At 34.2% G+C, this 23,422-nt stretch overlaps 2 protein-coding genes across 2 annotated transcripts; one reads left to right on the top strand and one right to left on the bottom strand.

The window, feature by feature from the left end:
* The first annotated feature begins 3,436 nt into the window (after positions 1-3,436).
* On the top strand, positions 3,437-11,024 carry LOC132030008 (rop guanine nucleotide exchange factor 14-like). Its single transcript, XM_059419468.1, has 8 exons — positions 3,437-3,745; positions 4,903-5,058; positions 7,432-7,806; positions 8,340-8,494; positions 8,589-8,663; positions 8,744-9,013; positions 9,223-9,570; positions 10,482-11,024. The coding sequence occupies exons 2-8, from the start codon at positions 4,983-4,985 to the stop codon at positions 10,866-10,868; spliced, it is 1,686 nt and encodes a 561-aa protein (XP_059275451.1). The 5' UTR covers positions 3,437-3,745; positions 4,903-4,982; the 3' UTR covers positions 10,869-11,024.
* Positions 11,025-15,179: 4,155 nt separating this feature from the next.
* LOC132030007 (uncharacterized) lies at positions 15,180-21,606 on the bottom strand. The gene is made up of 9 exons (XM_059419467.1): positions 21,168-21,606; positions 20,257-20,460; positions 19,690-19,747; positions 19,549-19,611; positions 18,260-18,329; positions 16,390-16,505; positions 16,120-16,209; positions 15,902-16,033; positions 15,180-15,611 (listed from the first exon to the last, which is right to left on the bottom strand). The coding sequence occupies exons 1-9, from the start codon at positions 21,524-21,526 to the stop codon at positions 15,477-15,479; spliced, it is 1,227 nt and encodes a 408-aa protein (XP_059275450.1). The 5' UTR covers positions 21,527-21,606; the 3' UTR covers positions 15,180-15,476.
* Positions 21,607-23,422: the final 1,816 nt, after the last annotated feature.

The raw sequence follows: 23,422 nt of genomic DNA, 5'->3' as shown, positions 1-23,422 counted from the left end.
ACGGAGGATGCTACTCCTAATTTATGAATTTTCAGCACATAAATACTTTTAGTTCAGTCAAGTTTTTTATTATTACTCCCTCCGTTCACTTTTACTTGTCCAATATTCTAAAAATAGATTTTCACTTTTACTTGTCACTTTTAGCATATCAAGAGAAGACAATTTATTTTTTCTTGTTTTACCCATAATATTAATTACTCACTTCAAATCATTTTTCAAATCCAATAAAAATATGCATCAATTAATATGGGTACATTGGTAAATTATGTACTCTATTTATTATTTCTTAAACAGCGTGAAAAGTCCCAAATGGACAAGTAAAAGTGAACGGAGGAAGTATATTTTAAGTATTTTTTGGGGAACTGGACTTTGTCTCAATATTACATTTACATTACATTACGGAGAAGTCCATTCTCTCGATCATTTTAACAGCGTGAAAAGTCCCGGCTTGCTTAATTTTTGAAATCAATATATTTTTAAAAACAAGACCCCTAACTTACTCTTCATGTTGTACCCGTCGTTCATCATTTTTTTTACAAAAACACTTGTAAATTTATAATTATTTAAAGAAGAGAGAGGGTATTTTAATCATTTTAACATAAGAACAATTTCTTAACACTTCTTTTTTATATCAAACACATTAATTACGTACTTATTCAGTTTCAATACTTGTATTCAAATATATACCAACTTATTTATAAAATTATTTTTAACACTTAAAATTACTTATCAAGCATGCAATGCTTATAAACTATTTACCATAGCTAACCCAAACACTCTTATTTTATTGTGGATAGTTCTGAAGAGTCCATGTCGTAATAGCTAGCCACATAAGGTGGGGAAATTATTATAAAATACATGGGTACAAAAGTCCAAAATACAAGTGGTACTAGTACTAAGCGGATATAATAGTAATATTATTGCATTTATATTTATTCTTATTTTTATATTATACGATATTGATTTGAAATGAATTTAAATAAAAACATGATCAATAAAATGCATGAAATTAATCTCAATTTGTTTGGACCTAAACAAAATTTTGTTGTATTCAAGAGAGAGCTTCAAGTATTTTGGGTCCAAAATTCAAGGAGACGGGGGAGATTGATGAGGATGCCGCATATCGTATCGGAAGAGGGCAGGTGAAATGGAGGCTTGCTTCCGGTTTTGTGAGACCACCAAAGCTTAAAGGTAAGTTCTACAGAAATGTGGTTAGACCAACTTTGTTGTATGGAGCATAGTGTTGGCCAATAAAAAACGATCATGTTTAGAAGATGAATGTAGATGAGATGAGGATGCTCAGATAGATGTATGGGCATACTTAGTGGCAGAGCCAAGATTTTCACTAAGGGGGTTCAAAATATAAAAAAGTAAACATACGAAGAAGTCTAAGGGGTTCAACATCTACTATATAGACATAAAAAATAATTTAAACCATGTAAAAACAGTATTTTTTTGGCTGAAGGGGGTTCGGATGAACAACCTCGGATCTATGTGGCTTCGCCACTGGGCATACTAGGAGAGATATGACTAGGAACGACGTTATACCGACAAGGTGGAGTGGCCTCCGTTGCGGACAAAATGAGGGAAGCAAGACTGAGACGGTTCGGACATGTGAAGACAAGGTGTGAAGATGCGCCAGTAAGGAGGTGTGAGAGGTTGACTATAGCATGAGTTAAGAGAGGTAAAGGTAAGCCGAAGAAGAAGTGGGGGAGGTGATTAGACAAGCATGGCACAACTTCAGCTTACTGAGGACATGACCCTAAATAAGAAGATATAGAGGTCGAGATTAGGGTGGAAGAGTAGAAAGTAGATGAATGGTGTCGCACTTTAGGTGGGAAAGGTATGGACTAGCCTCCTCCCCACGCACCCTTATTAGTAGTATTATTTAATAACCACGTAGTTTCTTATTCTTCGATATGTATTGCTATCTATTATGCATTTGCTTGTATCTTGCTATTATCTTATCATATTTTTTTGATATCTGCGTCAAATTCCTTTTATGTTATTTTCCTTTCCTTTCATCTATTTTCATTTCTTTTCTTTTAAGTCAGGGTCTTTTGGAAACAACCTCTCTGTTCATAAAAATAGGGGTAGATGCGAACATTCTGATGTCCCCAAATTCCACTGAGTATGTTATTGTTGTTATTGCTCCATTTGTTTAGATTTAGCATTAGCCACTTGATTACCTTTTCTCCTTTTCTCTAAATATATGAAGAAAATAAATTAGATTTGTTTTTCATTTCACAAAGGTCCCATCCTTGCAAAAAGATAATTCACTGGTTCCTTTATCCCCATATAGGGTAGGTCAGTTCTGATCGTATATTATTTTGTTTGGCCGGGCCTCTGAAAAGTTCGAAGTGTTTATTTTAGGGAGTTGATATGCTTGAATAAAGCTATTAAGGAAAAATAAATGAGATTTTGTGTAGCAGTAGAAACTATTTTTCAAAAGTGAAAATAATAATTAAAAAAAAACGCTTTTGTATTTTGACCTAGCATTAATAACTAAATATTGCAAAAGTGTTTTTTCAAAATGATTGACCAACTACAATCTAATAGTATTTCTTTGAAAAACACTTCTAGCAAAAAAAAAAAAAAAAAGGTTTAAAAATATTTAGATTATTAGAATCTTGGTCAAACATGCTATTAATCTCTTTGTTCAAATTAACATGTATTTTAAAAATGTTCTAGATTTTATATAATTTTACTTTTATATTACTTCCACATTTGTTTAAACATTTTAATAATTAAACCCTTCAACTTTTAAATCTTTTTTATTTTAGTTTTTCTATCAAACTAATTTTACCTAGTAATTTAGTAGGACTACTTTTTTACTTCACAACAACAACATACCAGTGTGATCTCATAATGGGGTCTCGCGAGGTTAAAATATACGCAAATCTTAGCTCTTCATGGGAGGTAGAAAAGTTTTTTCTGATAGACATCGGCTCAAGTACTACTTTTTTACTATCATAATTGCTACTAGTATATACTCCCTATGTTTCAATTTATGTGAACCTTTTCGGAGTACGAAAGTCAAACTTTATAACTTTGACCGTAAATTTTGACATAAATTTTTCAAATTTATAAAAATAAAATTTATATATTTAGAAACTACATAAAAAGTATTATAAATCATGATAATTTATAATTTAAATAATTAAGAAAAATATTGGAAAAAATATGGTCAAAGAAGCACCTCGTAAACTCTCTAAATAGTAAAAGATTCACATAAATTGAAACAGAGAAAGTATAATATAAGTCAAATTAATATTTTAAACCTCCTATTAAATCAAAGTACCCCTGTGCCACCGTGTCCAAACTCCCATGGATTCTTTTATTTTTATTCTTGACTTAATTTATTTTAAATCTATCTACTCTTGTCTTGACTTAAAAATCAGTTACACTAAAAATACATTATTCTGTCTACCCACTCTCTCACCTCACTTGTCACACACTATATATCTAATCTCTGTCTACTACTGCATTTTCTGCACCTTCTTCTTTAATACCCCCATTTTCCTCCAATCTTGTCTTCTCTGCTCTGCATTCTTTTCTTTTCCCCACTTTTATTCTTTGTCTACACACACTGTTTCACACCTTCATTTTTCACCATTTTCACCAGAACCAAAAAAAAAAAAAACACATCTCTATAAATGCAGCTCTTTTTGAATGACACCCATTTTTTTTTCTATTCTTCACAGATGATAAATGAATGAAGCTCTTCATTTGATCAAATAAAAAGGTCTGTTCTTGTTCTCACTCCCATTTCTCCTTCTTTCTTTCATTCTTCATTTTATGTTAAACCAGACATGTTTTATTTTCAACACAAAAGGACCAAAAAAAAAAAAAAATCTGTTTGTTTAGCATAAAGCACACTAAATTCCTTAATCAGCTCCAAATTTGTCGGTGCCCACAATGGTTTTTTTTTTTGCTCCAGTTATTTTATCTTGCCTTTCTGTTAATTTTAGATGAATGAGCTCCTACTTTGCTATTATTATTTTTTTCAAGTTTTTTTATTATTCTGATTTTCTGTTTTGGTTTTGATTTTGAACATCTGTGAAAAATCCCCTTAAAGATAATAAATTTGAAGCTTCTGACACTATCCAAATCTTTTTGCGACTTTTTCATCAGAAAAAGGCCTCCTTTATTACACAAAAAGGTTCTCTTTTTACCCCCCTTTAATCCTTATATTTTTCTTTAAAATAATGATGAACTACTTTTAAAGTAGTAAAAAAAAAAAGTAGGTTCCTTTTTTCAGATTTTTTGACTTTTAAATAAGTATTTCAAGACTCGAGACCATGATGGACTCTACACTCACAGATTTTGAGAGAGTATTTTTGAGCCTTGTAAAACTGGGACCACTAATTATTATTATTGTTATAACAATTCTTTATTTTTACGGACTATATATGATATTCTGTTGTAATTGGTTTTTGGATCTGTTACTACTTTTTTATTTCTGTCTGTTTTTTTGGGCAGGCTAGGATGGGAAAATGGACAGTGTAGTTTAGCTAAAATTGACTTGTTGAGAGCTACATGTAACTAAACATGTCATAAAAAAAGTTTCACCAAAATTCTTAAATGGGTATGTGGAACAATCAATTTCCTAGCTTTGGAAAAAAGAAAAAAAAAGAGCAAATTTTGATGAAGGGTTTGGTTAATTGTGTGAGTTCTTGAATATTTATGTGTCTTTATTTTCATAATCCACTTCTTTGTGGGGATAAGATTAGAGTTAACTTTTACTCCAAAGTATCATAATAATGACAGTTTGAGGGTTTTAAATATTGGTTTATTGACTTTTTGCCTTATTTTCCAAATGTAACAGTAGCATTAATTGTATTTTGCCATGTCTTGTCACATTGAACTTCATCTGACATTTTTTACTGTTTTGGTTATTAGAGGTGGTTGTTGAACAGCATCTTTTTGAGATAATTCCCAGTTTTACCTGAAGTGCATTTTGGTCCCTTAGATTGGCAAAAATGGTAATCATGAAGAGCAGACTTGCCTGCTGTACAAGAGATAGAGAGCTTAGCATTGACTTTGATGAAAATCAGAGTAAGCTTATTTATTCTCTTATTACTAGTTAGAAGTATTCTTGTTTATTGCACAAGAGCTGGGTTTTCCTATGCGCACCCGAAGGGTAGCGGCTGCGGGTTCCCATGTCATTAAAAAAAAAAGCATTCTTGTTTATTATTTGGAGTGATGTGGAAATCGAGATTTCATGTATGGCCGATTCCAACTTGTTTTTGATTTAGGCGTAGTTGTTAGGGTCGTATGGAATGTCGGTTGGCTTGGGTAAAATTTCCCCAAAATGTTGCTCCAACAATCTCTAGTGTTTTCTCTGCTGGATTGTTTTTAGGTGTGGGCTTAGTTGGTCATACAAAATGTAGTAAATTAACATTCCTATGTTTGCTATTTGTTGGTAATGTACTTAGGGGCCGTTTGGTTGCTGGTTAGAGTTATGCAGGTATTAGTAATACAGGGATCAGTTACGCTGGTTTAGTTATTCATGTATAGTTATTCCATCTTCTATCCTGTATAAAATTATACATGAATTGAGTGACATAACTTATACATATTTTTTTAGTTATGCGGGGTTATAAACTGGTAACGGAACACCGTATGTGTTATGCCGAATTTTATGCATAGCAACTAAAATGGTGCCAAAACATGGTACTAATTATGCTGGTTTTGACAAAATTTCCTTCCTAACCAACAACCAAACGACCCTTAACACATAGATTAGTTACTATAATACTGCATCTCAAAAGAAAATTGAAGGGGCCTAAAGCTATAAATTGGGCATGTAGTACAAGGACCATGTAGGTGTTTTCCATTTTTGGGGTTCATAATGAGAGAGCAATTGTAAAGAAGCTGTGAGTGTTGGGTCCATGTTACATCAATGCTCTTGTGATATGGCCCTCCATTTTAAAGCATATTTATTTTGACCATGACATACTTAAGTTTGGTCACGTTTATGTCAGTGGGAAGGTAGTGACCATTGGTGTCCTTCCATTCTAGGACCATAATTTGAAGTGGACTCTTCAAAATTATAATGTCCTACAGATTTTAATGCTTCTTTCAGAAAACTGTACAAGACAGAAATATTTTACCTATTTTTTAAAAAGAAAGCTGTAGATGACAGAATTAATGCCAAGTACTGTATCTAGTAATTGCATTTCATAGTGAATAAAAAATTAATGTTCATGTTATTGAAGTACTTAAGCTGGGAACATGTTTATTTAAGTGCATGAACTCAATGGTTTTTTCTAAATTGGGGTAATTTCCTATTTAGTTCTGCTTTGTAATTTTGCAACATATGTAGTTAATAAAGTTAATGACATCTTAGTCATCTTTATGGATAGTTTAGCACAAAATCAGGGGCAAATGCCAAATATTTTTTGTAAGTGAATGCTAGTATTTAGATTGTGAATCTGACATTTACTAACCACCTTGTTTTTCTACATATAAAGTGTAATTATTTGACTTCTGTGTAGCACATGTTTCTTGAATCTGGACATTGCCATGTTAGTTATTTGGTGGATGCTGTACTTTCAGTAAATTAACAACCCAAATGCTGGGAATCAATGGCTTGAAATTGTCACATAAGTCACATGGAAGGAACTATGCTTTGAAATTTTCTACTTTTCATTTTAAGACTTTCATAGATGAAAAGGAGAGGAATACTTTACAATGGTGTATGTATTACATAGATATAAGTATATGTGGTAGTGATTTACGCTAAGCTCTCCATGGAAGAAATCAATAGTAGTTTCCTGGTTCTTATTTACAACTAAGATATGCTTGGTAAAATGGTGGACCTGACTCTAGTAGTTCTTTGAAACTAAAAGCTTCGTACTATAAATTCATGCAACACCTGGCTTTCCTTATGTGAAATTATTAGGTTTTTATTCGTATTAACTGCTACTTCGGGAATTCGCTTTTCAGTTCATGACATTTGTTTCTACTATTTTGAGGGTAACCAGCTTTGAATAAGAGAATTGTAGAGCTAACTGATATACATGTCTAGTCATCTTTATTTCTTACGAGTATAGATAAAAGATAAATAATATTCAACAGTAAAGTCGGAATTGTCTGCTTCAATAATTGATCTTCTTTGAAGATCTAGATCTGTAATGATGTTTTATTGGTTTACCATTCAGAAAGGGACATAGATTTAGAACCAGTGATCGTACTTCTTGTCAAGGAGTAATTTGACAATTTGTTCATTGAGCTGATCATTTTTTTTATTTTTTTATATATCCCATACTTAACAAAGAAGCACATACTTGCAAATTAAAATATGCTGGCAGCGTCATATTTGTGCAACATCTGATTACTACTTTTTTGATACCGTAAAAGTTTCTTTGAAAACACACCAACAAGGTTTAAGCATAATCTGAATACTAAATTTAATATAACTCTCAGGAATTACAACATATGATGGCCTCGAAAGTATTTTGAACAGTCAGCTGTATGACAATCAGAGTGTCACTAGCAGAGGTGGAGGTGTTACGGATTCCTTTGATGATGATGACTCAAGCAGCAGTTCCAGCAATAATGCTTTTGGATCTTTCTCTTCTCACTGGACAACAATGATGAAGAGGGATGATGAGTGGGATTTTGCGCCAAGTCCGCAACATTACTATGTAAAAGAAAAACCTGCTTATACAACCCAGTTTTCAGATGTCGAAACAATGAAAGAAAAATTTGCCAAGTTGTTACTCGGGGAGGATGTGACTGGTGGAACCAAGGGGGTTTCCACTGCATTAGCACTGTCAAATGCCATTACAAATCTTGCAGGTAGTAGGGAATTGCTAATTTGGTTAAGTTCTCAAGTATTGCCTTGCCTACCTCTTTGATTATGTTACAACTAAAATGTCTAAAGGGCCAACAAAATATCTCTATTAACAGCCTGGACACCAACGCTATCAGAAACGAAAAGAAAAGGTCTAATAAAATGCAGCAACAACTTCCTTTGTTGAGAAGATATTTCAGCAGCCAAGATCTGAGCTATCTATAAAACATGAAGATTCAATGCTGTAGTATCAAGTAAAACTGGCATTAATTTTACAATCTGAAATCTGATTAAGAGTAAGGATTTATGAGCTGTGTCTAGTTACAAGTTTGCTGCAGTTTGGATGCAGCAGATTGGAATTTATGCTGATGAGACTAAATAATACTCCAAATGAGTAATGAAAACATACATAGTATTACGGAAGTATGATGTGACAGAGATTTGCATGGAGCTCGGAAGTTCTACAATTCTTGATCTGTTTTCCCCACTTTACTGCTCCTTTTCCTCCTGATTTGACATACTTTTACTGGATTTGCAGCATCAGTGTTTGGAGAGCTCTGGAAATTGGAGCCACTTGCAGAGGATGGGAAGAGGAAATGGAAGAGAGAAATGGAGTGGTTGCTCTCTCCTACGAACCATATGATTGAGTTGGTTCCTGCTAAACAAAATGGTTCTAATGGCCAGAAATTGGAGGTATCTGCGACTTTTAGCCGTTCACTAAATGTATCTCTTTAGTTTCTCATTATTAGTAAATGTTAATGCTAAGTTCGACTTTCTGTTGGACCAGATCATGACTCCAAAAGCTCGTGCAGACATCCATATGAATCTTCCAGCGCTTCAAAAGTTGGACTCCATGCTTCTTGTAGGTGGTCGCTTTAATCCTAAAGTGGACCCTTTTTTACATTAATTTGGTTCTAATTCTGAATTTCTTGAAATGTCTAGGAAGCTTTGGATTCAATGGTTAATACTGAGTTTTGGTATACGGAAGTGGGTAGCCGAGCAGAAGGAAGAAGCAGAAGTGCTGGGGAGAGCAAAAGGTGGTGGCTTCCATCACCCCAGGTACCCATAACTGGGCTCTCTGACCCTGAAAGAAACAAATTGTTGAATCAAGGCAAATTGGTGAATCAAATATTCAAAGCAGCTACAGCTATCAACGAAAATGTCTTGTCTGAAATGCCTGTTCCAACAATCATTAAAGATGCACTTCCAAAGGCAAGTGAGCTATGCCACTGAAGTTATTTTCTGCAACGTATTTCTTTATTTGGCTTTTTTCTTTTTTGTCCCGTGGGCCAAAATTAATTACGGGCGCTAGCCAAAATGTACAAAACATATACACTGATTATGTATATTATATGTATATTTGTGCATATCTCTTCTTTATTCATATGAACCGAGTAACAAGATCAATTTACTCTAAACAGTCTGGCAGGACAAGTCTAGGGGAGGACCTTTACAGGATCCTGAATGCAGAATCAACATCCGCGGATGTGAGGCTCAATTCCCTTAACATAAAATCTGAACACGATGCCCTTGAAGCTGTTAACAGATTGGAGGCTGCAGTACTTGCATGGAAAGAGAAAATAGAAGAACATGCATGTGGAAAATCTCCCGCACGAACATCTTGGTCTTTCTTAAAAGATTCTATATCTGAACTGGACAAGACAGAGGTGTTATTGAGCAGAGCAGAATCTCTTCTGCAGCAACTCAAGATTAAATATCCAAACCTTCCTCAGACATTCCTCAATGTCACAAAGATCCAATATGGCAAGGTAAAATTATTTCCCGCTAGTTACATCCATAAGATAGAATTAATATGGAAAGGAGAGTCTTTTGATACACATTACTTTATTTTTGTTTCAGTTCTCGAGATTCTTAAAAAAAAAAAAAAAAATAGTGGGGAGGAATAAAACATGAATGGTGGTTCTCAGATGAGGAAACTGTTCTTCTGTAATTTAAAAGAAAACTAGAATCTTTCTGTTGATAAAGCTATCACGCCTGTGATCTGCATGTTGAATTTTTTGTATCCATTCTGTTCTTACAGTATGGATCAGACGGTGTGGGCCCGGGAGGTCAGAAACATTCCCATGTTTGGTTGGTCAAAATGTTTTCAAAACATTTTATATAGGGCAAGTTTCTTGAAAATGAGGAACATGAAAACAATTTCCATAGGTGACATTCCAAGTTCCTTGTCTCTCCCCACCCACCCAACCCCCCCAGCCCCCACCCCTTTGACCATCCCACCCCCATTCCTCACCCCATCCGACTCCATAGTGTTTTGCTAGATTACATATAAATGCTCTTGGGATAATATTTTTTTTACTTTCTTACCAAACACTAGAAAATAAGTAAAAAACCCACTTGTTTTCCAAGAAAACATTATGAAAAACATTTTCCTTCATACCAAACACACCCCTAGTTTCGGCTTTTGTCATGCTGCTTTTTATTAGGGATTTCAACAAATGGTCCAAACAAACCAAAGTATAAAGATATACTTGTCAATAATTACCGGACACAGTTAATTGCTATGCTTTGGAGTTGTTCCTTAGCTTATATTGTATTTCCCTAGTGCTATGAGCTGTGTATGCTGTGCTTAGAATATCAGGACTCGAAACGAGTCATTGTATTTCATAGCCGCTTGATGTGTTCTTGATTTTCGTTTGTTCTTCTCTTACCATTGTAGGATGTGGGGTGTTCAATTCTTGAAGCATATTCTCGGGTTCTATTGAACTTGGCATTCAGTATCCTAACTAGGATAGGCGAAATTCTGCAAGAAGACATTTTGAGCAATCCCAATTCTCCCGCGGCTTCATGCCACCTTCCTGGTGTAAGAATTCCAGGATTGTCAGATAGTCCTGTACCTATTCGTGTAAGGCATTCGTTGATTGATCAGATGAATAAAACCGATGGACGATCTTATGATTCTCGTCGTACCAATGCTTCTGATATGTCAGACATTGAGTTTGGTGAATCAAAGGTAAGTTCCGTAACTGCAACACCAAGCCGGAGTCGAGTGTGGTGCATAGGGAAAGAAGCTTGTAGCAGCACGTCTGCTGAAAATTCACCTTGATAAGCAAAGTAGTCTTTCTGTAGATATATATATATCATTTCCATGTCAAACACAACAGCCTTAGCTTGGGGCTGAGTTTTCATGGTTATTGTTGGAAGTGTGCTCTCATTTTACAATACACAAGTCAAGTTGAGCATTATTAAGTTTCTTTTTACAGATGATTTTTTCCTGAGCCTTTTCTTTTAAGAGTCAACTTGATTACCTTTTTAGAAAATAGAAATAAAGTGAATCAATTTATCTGCGAAAACTAGCTATAAAAACTTAGGGACATGTTCATTTCCGAGTACAGGCAAATATGTATGGCAAATAGAAAAAACTTAATCAAGTATGGCGTAGTCTAAAGGTGAACGAAGACAATTGTTTTTCCAAGTCTGGTCTTTTTCAAGAATTTGCATCCAGGATCCCTTTTGAGGATTAGTATTTAACTTTTATACCTGTTTTAAAAACTTTTACAAAACTAGGTTATGCGGCAAATGACCGCTTCTATCTCCTAACTTGTAAGTTGAGGACAGTGAGATAAATCATGAGTTAGAAAAAGAAAACTATTTAATTAGAGATACGAACAACTGAACAGCATAGGCAAGTTTTGCCAATTCGATAAAATTTGTGAATAGTTGAACATGATAAGTAAAATGAAGACGGTACAAAATCTTGCTTGTTCGACAACACTTAGGAATAATTGAACAGTGTTCATCTAGCAAGACTTGTGAACAATTTAACAAGATTAATAGAATGAAAATAGTATCAAGTCTTATCAGTGCGAAAGGATTAGTGAAAAAGTTGAACAATACAAACCAACAGGCAAAGCGTGAGAACAATTTAAAGACAGGTGTAACGAAGATTGTACTAAAGTCATTCCCCGCCAAAGATAACTCGTGAACAAGGTAAGTTTTACAAATCCGACATATCTTGTGAACAATTTAAAGATAAATAAAATACACATTGCCCTGCCAGCATTACTTGTTAAGCGAAATTCAATTCTTAGCGCCAAAGTTACTTTTGCACAAATTTCTTAAACGGGAACAAAAGCTAAATACTGCTTTTGAATGATCCTATTTGTGCAAATCTCCCGGATATTTTGACCCATGGGCTAATTTAGTTCTTGAGAACCATGGGCTGGGCCCACCTAAGAGGGTCAGGATATGAATTGTTGATTTTCTCTTTTCTTAAAAACATTTTTTTGCGCGGATTGCCCTTCTTTTGGGGTGGTGTTTAAATTTTGCCCCTCAAATTTATGGTCTTTAAATTTTGCCCCTCATATTTGTGGTCTTTAAGTTGTGCGCTTAACTTGGAAAGGTGGGCGAATATATGAAGTTTTGGGTTCGAACCCCCGCTCGAAGCAAAAAAAAAAAAAAAAATTCGCAAGGCAGATCGGGGAGTGTATGCGGATCGGCATACAATCTTTAAGGAAAAGCTAAAGTTATGCTTAGGGCAGGCGCATAACTAAAAGTCCGCCCCATAAGGCGAAATTTTTCCTAAGACATAGTTTAGTTATGCCTTGGGGGGGAATTTTAGTTAAGGCATAACAAAATTATGCCCCATAAAACCAGAACTTTTCCTTAAGGCATAGACTTTGCCTTATAAGGGAAAGTTTAAGTTATGCCTTAAGGAAAAGTTCCGCTTTATGGGCATACTTTTAGTTATGTCTTTGGGGCATACTTTTAGTTATGTCTTTGGGGCATACTTTTTAGTTAAGGCATAACTAAAAGTTTACCTTAAAAAGTAAAAAAAAAAAAATAAAAAAAAAAATAAAATATATATATATATATATATGCCTCAAGGCGAAGTCTGCCGGAGGGGACATAATAAAATTTAAACTTTGCCTTATAAGGCAAACTTTAGGCTATGCGCTTGGAAAACTTACGCCTTATGGGGCACACTTTTTTTAGTTGGGGCACACTTTTAGTTAAGGCATTACTAAAAGTTTACCTTGAAAAGTTAAAAAAAATATGCCTCAAGGCAAAGCCTGCCCCCTCCGGCAGACTTTTAATTAAACATAACTAAAAGTCTCCATTTATGGATAAATAAATTTAAACTACCTAACGCTTTGTAATTTTTTTTTAAATTTTTGTGAGCGGGGGTTCGAACCAGGAACCTATAGATTTTAGCCGAAGGGCAAAATTTAAAGACCACAAATATGAGGGGCAAAATTTAAATACCACCCCAAAAGAAGCGAATTGCCCTCTTAAAAATAGTTGATTTACGTCTTTCCGATTTGTTTTTGGTGACGTATTAGCCATTTAGTTAAGAAAATATGAGTTTCCAACAATTTCCTTAATTAAATATTTATATTTATGAGAAAACATTGAGCACAAATATCTATCATTTCAGGAGAACTCAAATAAGAGTAAAATTATAAACAATTGAACACATGAAAAAAAAATAAAAATCCATGGCCTAAGTAAAATCAAAATTTGTTATTGGTACTTGTCCTATGAGGCCATGTAATGAGATAAACAAAATGAAGGATTTTGTAAGGATTAATTACACTGTATATCAATTGGGCAACAATGCTACCAAATTAGGCCCATATTTTACTTTCTTACACTATTTGACTCACTTTGCGTGTAACTTAAACTTTCTTTCCTTCTCTAAGCCCAACAATTCTACGGCTGTTGCATCTAAGCTTCAGAGGACTTCACTCCAAAATCTCATTTGCAGCCATCTCCCTCGCCCCGTATCCATGTCTTTTTGTGAAGATCTCCACTATTCCAGTTGTTTAAAATTTTCCCTGAATCTTATATGCTACTGAAAAAAAATCAGAAAACCTCCATTGATGGAGCTCAAGTTTCTCATATTTGAAATTTGATTGATTAAAAAGAAAACTCCATTGAAGAGCTTAAGCTTTAAGTTTGAGCCGTATCATAGATTTTGAGTTTGAAAGTTAAACTCAGATGTGAAATTTGAGATTATTTTTGAAATAAGTGTTGCTGGGTTTGCTTGGAAACTTGATTGGGTGTTGTTCTAATTGATTGGAAACATCAACAAGAGTTCAAAACTTAAATTTGAAGTGATTTGGAGCAGATTTGAGTTAAATTTCAAAAGAAGTTCAAGGAAGAAGAAGAACACGTGAAGCTCCATTAATACGATTCATTTGTATAATATTGTTTAATAGCGTATAGGCGTGTATAAACACCTTTATACACTATTATACAAGATTGATACATCGTTTATATGTATTTGGTGGAATTCTTCTTCTTGTTCTTCTATAATAGTATATATGGGTGTATAAACATCTCTTATACACTATTATCCAAGATTGATACATTGTTTACCGGTATTTAGTGGATTTCTCACTTCTTCTTCTTCTTCTTCCTCTCTCCTTCTCACTTTTTTTTTTTTTTTTAAGTTCCCCTCTCCTTCTGTCACACTGGATCTTTGATGTTTAAACAGTTGGTTCTGGTGATGGTGTTGGAGTTCGCCGGAGAACGGAAACTCCGGTGATGACTGTATATGGGTGTATATGAGTGTATGTCGATGTATATGGGTGTATACGCCGGAGAACGGAACTCCGACGATGACTATATATGGGTGTATATTAGTGTATATGAGTGTATAATATTGTATATGGGTGTATATGGATATATGGGTTATACTATTGTATAATATTGTATATGGGTGTATTCTACTGTATAATATTGTATATGAGTGTATATGTATGTATATGGATATATGAGTTATAATATTGTATATGGGTGTATAATATTATATATGAATGTATATGGGTGTATAATATTGCATACGGGTGTATATGTGTTTTTATGGATATAAGGGTTGTAATATTGTATATGGGTGTATAATATTTGTTTATAGGTGTATATGAATGTATATGGGTATATGGATTATAAATTTTGTATAATATTATATATGAGTATATGGATTATAATGTTGTATAATATTGTATATAGGTGTGTATGGGTATATGATTATAATACTCTATTAAAAAAATCTAAAAAATTTTTTTAAAAAAAGGAGACAATGGTGAACTCCAACCAAAAAAAAAAAAAAAACGAAAAAGGAGGCGACAGTGGAGAGAGAGGGGAGTTTTGGGTTAGAGCTTTGTAATGTAAATTTTAAGCTATTTTTTTGCGATGTAAATGACTCAATTGTATATTTATGAAATTTTCTCATTTTGTAATACCACCAATAAAAGATTTACGTTTATATATTGAAATTTTAGATATATATTAAAGTTGAGAAAGTTACAAGATTTGAATTCTCACAAGCATTTGAGCTAAAATGATGTAAAGACCGTACTAAATCACTTATATATTGAGCTCAAGACCATCATTCTTCAAAACCACAGAAGAATTTTCCAAAAAAATTCATACCTCAATTAATAATAATAAAAGTATTTTCATATATGATCAAGAGATTTAAAGATAAACTACTGGTAAACATTTTCAACGTTGTATAGAGATCACTTTTCTTTTCCCTTTTCCAAAGGGAGAGCGACGAGGTTTAACTGTACTATTTTGATGCTACTGTGATGATATATGTGTAGTTTTCTGCATTGTCGAGCTATACATTGTGCATGAGAGAATTCCATGTTTATACAGGTAGCAACATTTCAAAACAATTCAGGATTTCAGCTGAAGTGGCCAAAGATTACTCCTCAAGACAACTGAACCAATTGACAATGGTTGTACATAGGCCCTTAGTGTCATTTAACGAAATAGTCTTAACAACTTGAGCAACAGCGTCTGCTGGAGTGTATACAGCTCCTACTTTCCATTTTGGTTCCTGATCACGAAAACAAAGATTCACATTGTGTTTCTATGAAAATGAACGAATAATGCAAAGTTCGTTATATAAAGGGCTTTCAGTTTCTTGTTACAATGCATGAGCAATTTTCATTTTCTATATCAGTATGATTAATGGAAGTTCCCATTGTCATTAAGTGGTAAAAATTTCAGCTTGAAAATTAAGCCAAACCATGCACCTAATCGCTAAGGTTGAAGTAGAATCCTCCTTATTTCTGTAGCTGTTTAAACAAATGAACAAAGCAAATCTTGCAAGAATGTGCAAGTTACCTGTACACATGGTGTGATGTGGTTACCCGTTAATGCGATTTTCTCAACTTTTCCACCATAAGATTCTACGCGAGGCTTTAATGCCTCTTCAAGCCGATCTGTCTCATCAATTGAGTCAAGGTCAAACTTCACCTGAAATAATAGTTCAAACCCATCAAAACTGACATTGACTTCCAATCAAACTATTTTTGCGGATGATAAAACAATAATATGAATACCAGCAGTGTACGCTTGACATTGTATGCGTTTTTGAAACACTCAAGATTTTCAGAGGGTCTTGGCTTGAACTCTGATATCCCTTGAGCAAGCTAAAAGAAGCAACAATTCATTAGAGCAGATAGCTAGGACCAAAAAGATAATGTGCTTAAAGTTCATATAATATGCATCAAGAAAGTGAGATTCAGCAAGGTATATAATATTCGCAAAACAGCAAGAACATGCAAGGGAGACGATTGAAATATCCATCCAAATTGCTGGCTAGCACATACCTCGCCAAATACCGAAGGCAATTGATCGGCAAATTTAGTCAATGAAACAACTGTTTCTGGATCATAGTCAGGGATGACTGTTCCAGCTGTATCAAGTAACACCCTCAACGCATCTCCTACAAATTATTGACGAGAAGAAATTGATTATAATGATGAAAAAACTTAGCAGAAAAGGAGACTCCACTGAAAAGGGACAACAAAACAAGTATAACAAAATGCAAGAAATAGGGCGAATATCATCGCAGTGAAATCGACAAATTTCCTGTTCAAAGCCAGCAAAAAAAAAAAAAAAGCAATGATTAGGTCATATAAAGACAGTGAAGATGACTCATTGAAGCTCTTGATCAAGCACATGCAAGATTGTTGTTGACTAGACTAACTAATAAAATTTCATATCATACATTATACCCTCCATTCCACCCCTTATTTCCAGCATTACAGCATCTGGCAACTCTTATACATCACTTTACCTTTGCAAAAAGCTAAAACAAAATCATGAAGAAGTGTGTTATTTAAAGAGGGTATGGATCTGAGTGTCTCAAGAAGCTTCTTGCTGATAGCTTGGAACTTACAGTTATGTATATGTCATCAGGGTATGACTTCAACAGAACAACAGCCTTGTTTTTCTTGATCATCTTGATTGTCTTGGCTCTAGTTTCATAAATAATGCTGTTCAAAATTTTGGCATAAAGATGGTAGAATTAAATGAAGTTTCCTTCTCTATTCTCATTCTCATTGAGGTGTTCCAATCAGGCATATAATCTAAAAGGGTATAGAAAGCTCTTGGGTTCTGCCTAGTGCTCAGTGCTTTATGTTGTGGGTTGGATATTCAGATTCTTTTACATGAAATTAGATCCAAATTTACCAAACTCAACACATTAAATTCACTTGTGAATCCAAAATCAGGTTACACTTACTGGAAGGCATTGAGTTATGAAGTACTTCACTCGCTGATTAAAAAACAAGAGTTAATGCAGTGTTCCACTTCGGGTATATAAAGACCACCTAAAGGGTTTATAAACGTCTTGGGTTACTTCATTTGGTGCCTTCATATTTTGAGTTGGATGTTTAAATTCTTCCGCATATATTAATGTGCAAAGTTATTTAAAACTTCTTATGAAGTTTCTCAGTCATGATAGGTCAATTTTATTGAAAACGTGGCATTTAAGCTTGTGGAGAAACAAATTGGACTTGGCCTAAAACCCTCTGCACATACCTGACCTTCACTAGAAGGATATTTTACTTTTGCTTGATCAAAAAGGAGTATATCTGAACATCCAATAGTCACTTTTAAAGGAAGTAGAACTTGATCCTCGGAAAAAAGTGGAACATCAAAAAAGGTAAAAGTGAGATCTCTTGTAATTTGGCACCAAATGGCTCGAAACATATATAGTTTTCTAAAATTAACTGGTATACAACACGTGCTAGTCAAATTGCAGGAGAAAAATAGAAAGGAGGAGACAGTAGCAAACACAAGACTGTAGTAAGCAAAGTAGGAAAGGAGAACTTAAATAATATTCCCATGTCCTAATAAATTTGACCTAATTTCCTTTTTTTGTTCGAAAAAACTTCACCTATTTCTCGAAATGACAAATTTCCTCCTCAAACAATTTAAACTCATAACAAAATATTGAATCATGTACATCTTTCTACTAAGTATCCACCTCCTCAATAACTCAGACAAATTTTATACACTTTGCATCAGTCTCAATCAATTTGAACATTTTATTCTTAAGCTCCATAAATATAAATTAGGTAGATGGAGTAGCAGTTGCATGCAAGATTGCTGCATATGGGAAATAGCAATTGGCATAGCTATAGTTTCTAGGGGGAACAAGAAATAATAGATGAAGCAGTTAGATTAATCTACCTGAAGCCGATTGAGCCATTGAATACACTGGAGATACAACAGGCACCATCTGGCCAACAAGAAGACCCAACTGCAATATGGGATCAAAACTTCAAGAAATGATGCAATTTGGTAGCAAAATTTTCTACGGAGAAAATAAAAGCAAGACAAGAAGATTCTAGAAAAAACAAATTGTCGCAAGAATCCGATTGCCTATTCTATTTGCAGATGGCAGATGGCAGCTAACCGCGATAAATGCATTCACCAAATTCATATTATCAACTTCACCCAAATATGGCTCCTCACAAAGGGATAGGTTCTTCCCTAGATTAAATATTTTGTTACTAATTTGAGAACTTATTATTATGATTATTTTTATCTATGTTTTCTTAAATACTACTATAACTATTGTTAGTACACGGTAAGTTAGAAGAGATGTTTATGTGTTTGTACAGGTAAGCAACTAGACTACTAATTGATGTTACTAATTATCCAACATCTGAAGCACTCACAAAGTCCTACTCCTTTCAGAATTTTCTTGTGGGCCATTGTTTTCAAGGGCAAAGAACATTCATGCGGAATTACTGCAACGAACCATAAAATACGAAGAGGGATGTTCAGAAGCATCAAGCTAAAGCTAGCTTATGCAAATGCCAATTGCCTAAAGAGATGGAATGGTCTTTAGCTGATGAGACTGCATACAAGAAGGTGAACAGGGTTAAGGATTTCTTTTTAAAAAAAAAAAAATTACCTTGACCTCGAAAAATGAACCAGGCGTAACTATACCATTAAGATTATGAGATATCATATGTTTGGAAAGGGACACATAACAGCGGAAATGAAAAGCTGAATCACTATACACAAGCAATGACGGAGAAAATGACAAAAATGGTCCCTTATGTTTGAGAGTTAGTTCAAAATAGTCCCTTAAGGCACTGTACAGTTTTGGTCCTTTAAGTTTGTCAAAAGTTAACATGTCTAGATGCGTTAAAAATTTAACAATTTATGTTCATTAGATTTGACGGAAATAGTGACAAAACGATTTAACCGTAAACACCATGAAAGTTCCATCAAATCCTAAAATATGCAACACAACGGGGGTTCAATACTATAGGAACCAAAGCAGGATAAAGGGAACAAACTAAAAGAAAAAATCAATTTGGGTACAACGTCTCCTCCTCAAGCTATAACGGAGTGCATATTGTCCCTAGATAGAAGATGAATCATGAGAAATTAAGTGAAGACAATATAGCTGGACAAATTTAGAATGTTGGAATCACCACATATTATGTAAGAAATGAACAAATAACCTGCTCAAAATATGGCACTGCCTCTGACGCTGGCCTATTATTGTATGATATTATAACATTAGCCTGCACGACAGACATAAAAATGGACTCAGTAAAGGCATTCATTTCTTTGAACTGTGAGCCAGAGGTGAAACACTAAACCTTTGGTATCTTCTCACAAAAATAACTTCCTACAAGCGCTTGAATAAGAGCACCATTACTGCAAAATGCACGGTACCAAAAACGAAACGAAAAAAAGAAGAAAGAAAACAGACATCTTAGTCAGGTAAATCTAGCAATTTAAAGAAAAAAGAGTACACAAAAAAATGTTAATGCATTTGAAACAAGGCAGATTAAGCAAATCCAATTCAAACTGAGCTCCATTAGACCCACTTATACACACAAAAAGAAGTATGCTGAAGCCTTCAATTGAAAATCGATTTACAAATTACTGAGTAACCCATTAAAATAAGGGTTTTTTTCATTTTTGGACCGTCGGCCAAAAATAACTATGGTCACATACAAAACATATACACTGATTATGTATATTATACGTATATTTTGTGTATACAATATGTATATTTATACTTAATACACAAAACCTCTACATCTGTTGGCTATTATTCTTTTGAGCGATCCAAAAATGTAATTATCCCTAAAAATAACAAGCCCGTGGTAAAAAATATTAAGAAACACAATAGGAAATAAGAGTAATTCAACAGTAATTACCTGTGGCCAACTGAGTAGAGTGGCAAATCAACAATCTCATCAGCAGAAAGGCCAGCATCAGGCAATCCTGATGCTAAAATTGAGTCGAAACAAGCATGAAATCTCTCAAATACCTGTCTTGCCACTTGGGCATGATCAAATGTCACATTGTATGGCACACAAATTATCAGATACCCTTCTCTCGCCAAATTCTCCAGTAAATAACTGTTAACAACAACAACCCAAAAAAACCAAAATAAAGAAAAGATTAAACCTTCAGGGTGTGTTTGGTATGGAGTTCTTCAATTTTCCGATATTTTGTTGGTCAAAATTTTGGGAAAACAAGTTCCTTATAAACGAGAAAAATGCAAACAAATTCCATACTTAACATTCTAAGTTCATTGTCTCCTCCCCACTTAGTGTTTTGCCAAATTATATATAAATGCTCTTGACGATATTTTTGCTTAATTACCAAACACTAAAAAATAAAGAAGAAACACACTTAATATTTTCCAAGAAAACATTTTCTAGGATTCCTTCATACCAAACACACCCTCAATGCGAATTCTACAAAAATCAAGAAAAGATTAAACCTTTAGGGTGTGTTTGGTATGGAGTTCTCCATTTTTCCAATATTTTGTTGGTCAAAAATTTTGGAAAACATTTTCTCTAGAAAAACAACGAGAAAAATGCAAACAAGTTCCACACGTAACATTCTAAGTTCATTGTCTCCTGCCCACTGACCACTCCATAGTGTTTCGCTAAATTATATATAAATGCTCTCGATGATATTTTTGCTTATTTACCAGACACTAGAAAATTAAAAAGAAACACACTTATTTTCCAAGAAAACATTTTCTAGGATTCCTTCATACCAAACACACCCTTAATGTCAAATTCCACAAAGTTCAAGAAATTACAACTTATCTAACCTGTAAGAAACTTCAGGAACAGCTCCAATAAAAGCACCACCAACAAATTTGATTATAGCTTTGGGTTTTTTACCTTTTGGTGGAGGAATAACCAAACAAGAATCCATCCTTTTGTAAAACTTAGAAGTACTGTAATTTGTTCTTGTGGGGTTGAAACTACCTATACCCACATAGTCATTTGAGAGAGTCATTTTAGGAAACTTAAAGAAGTTTGGGTGCTTGAGATTTTTTCTAGGAGAAAAGGGGTGGAACAAATTTTTATAATTATTTGGAAAAAAGGGGTTTTGTTTGATTTGATTATGAAGATTAGAAGTGAAAGTAGTAGTGGTAGCCATGTAAGCTGTAGAAGTAGAAGCCATCTCTCTACTGTGAGAGTGAAGCAGTGAAGGAAAATGGAGAGTTACTCTAATTAAGCTTATGGAGGCTTTTATGTAAACGTGGCAAGATTTTAGTGATGTTTTGGAGATTTTTGCTTCTTTTTTCAAGCTACGGTAGCAATGACCACTTAAGTAGGCGTTTGGCCACACAAACCAAAAAAAAAAATTCACTTTTTTTTTTAAAATTTTGGAGTTAAAGTTGTAATTGGCCATAATTTTTAAAATTATATTTTTTATTGAAATGTAGTTGTTTCGATTGTGAAAAAAGTAAAAAAAATTTAAAAATAATTTTTTCTTATTTTTGGAATTCCTAAATTCAACTTCAAATTGTATTTGAAATTTTTTTTTTGATTAAGCACCGGGTGTCCGAGTCTCTTTGAGCCCCGACTAATCCCGGGGGTGCACGAAGTCTCGGCAAGGACTTTCGCAAGTGCGCGCGGTTAATTCGGTTTTCCCAAAGTCAGGTAAGCCTCGAAATTGTTTGCTTCATGCTTTCGAACTTAGACCTGAAAGGAGACCAAGCGCTCGGTTAATTGTCCAGTGCCAACTCCGGAGGGTTTTGTATTTGAAATTTTTATGGCCAAACCTTGTTAAAATAGGCACATATTTGCCATTCTTTTAACAATCGAAAAATTACTCGACGTGTTAGCTTTATAAAATTATTTTAATTATTTTCACCACCGCCATGACTATGGATCTCCACCATAGCACCGCTATACAAAATCATACTCCTTCACTATTACTTTACAACTGAAACCGTCTTTTTCATCTCTTTTCAGCCCAACACCCATAAAAATTACAAGCACTCATTATTGGAGCACAAGTGAACTACTGGTTTACTGTGACTAGATTACCGCTTTGACCACCTCTTTAGCTAGTAGTTAGGATTTTGTTATTCCTTTTATCTTCTCAAATAAATCTCCTTTTTCTAAGAGCTAGCTTAGTGTTATAAAATAAAACTAACTCAAATTAATAGGCAAAAGGCACAGAGAGAGAGAGGGAACAGTAGTACTATTACTTTTCTTTCTACTGATTTTAGTTGTATATTGCTTCTGTTCTGTTATGATACAAACGAACTCCTATATAAAATAGGAAAAAGACTTGTTGGCCAAGTCATAAAACTTTGTGGCCAAGGTATATACTTGGTGGCCAAGTTATCAACTTGGTCTCCAAGTAAACAAAATGGACATACATTATATTATAATATTTACAACACTCAAGCGGATGTCCAATTTAATAGATGATGTGCGCGTTAAAACGCTTAGGAAAAAGCACTTGTGGGAAAAAAGTCCTAATGGGAAAAAGATTACACATATCTAGTACTACGCTTTGAGAGCTGCCTCATTAAAAACGTTGCCAGGAAAACCCAATGGGACAAAACTTTGGTTAAGGGAAAAAAAAGTACAACGCGTATTTTACTCCCCCCGAATAAGACCAAAATTAAGATGTCGGAGTTTTCACATTCCAATCTTGAATATCATCTTCTCAAGAGTTGAAATGGGCAAAGATTTGGTGAACAAATCTGCAGGATTGTCACTTGAATGAATTTGTTGTACATCAATATCACCATTCTTCTGGAGATCATGTGTGAAGAATAACTTCGGTGAAATGTGCTTCGTTCTATCTCTTTTTATGAAGCCTCCTTTTAATTGAGCTATGCATGCAGCATTGTCTTCATATAATATTGTAGGTATTTTTATATCACACTTCAAGCCACATCTTTCTCTGATGAAACGTATAACTGATCTCAACCACACATATTCTCTACTTGCTTCATGAATAGCTATTATCTCAGCATGATTCGAAGAAGTAGCAACAATGGACTGCTTTGTAGATCGCCATGATATAGCAGTACCTCCGCATGTAAATAGATAGCCT

The sequence above is a fragment of the Lycium ferocissimum genome, chromosome 9, assembly GCF_029784015.1.
Source record: "Lycium ferocissimum isolate CSIRO_LF1 chromosome 9, AGI_CSIRO_Lferr_CH_V1, whole genome shotgun sequence".
Classification (NCBI taxonomy): domain Eukaryota; kingdom Viridiplantae; phylum Streptophyta; class Magnoliopsida; order Solanales; family Solanaceae; genus Lycium; species Lycium ferocissimum.
Note: the sequence above shows the minus strand (reverse complement) of the source record. Positions and strands in the feature narration are given on the sequence as shown.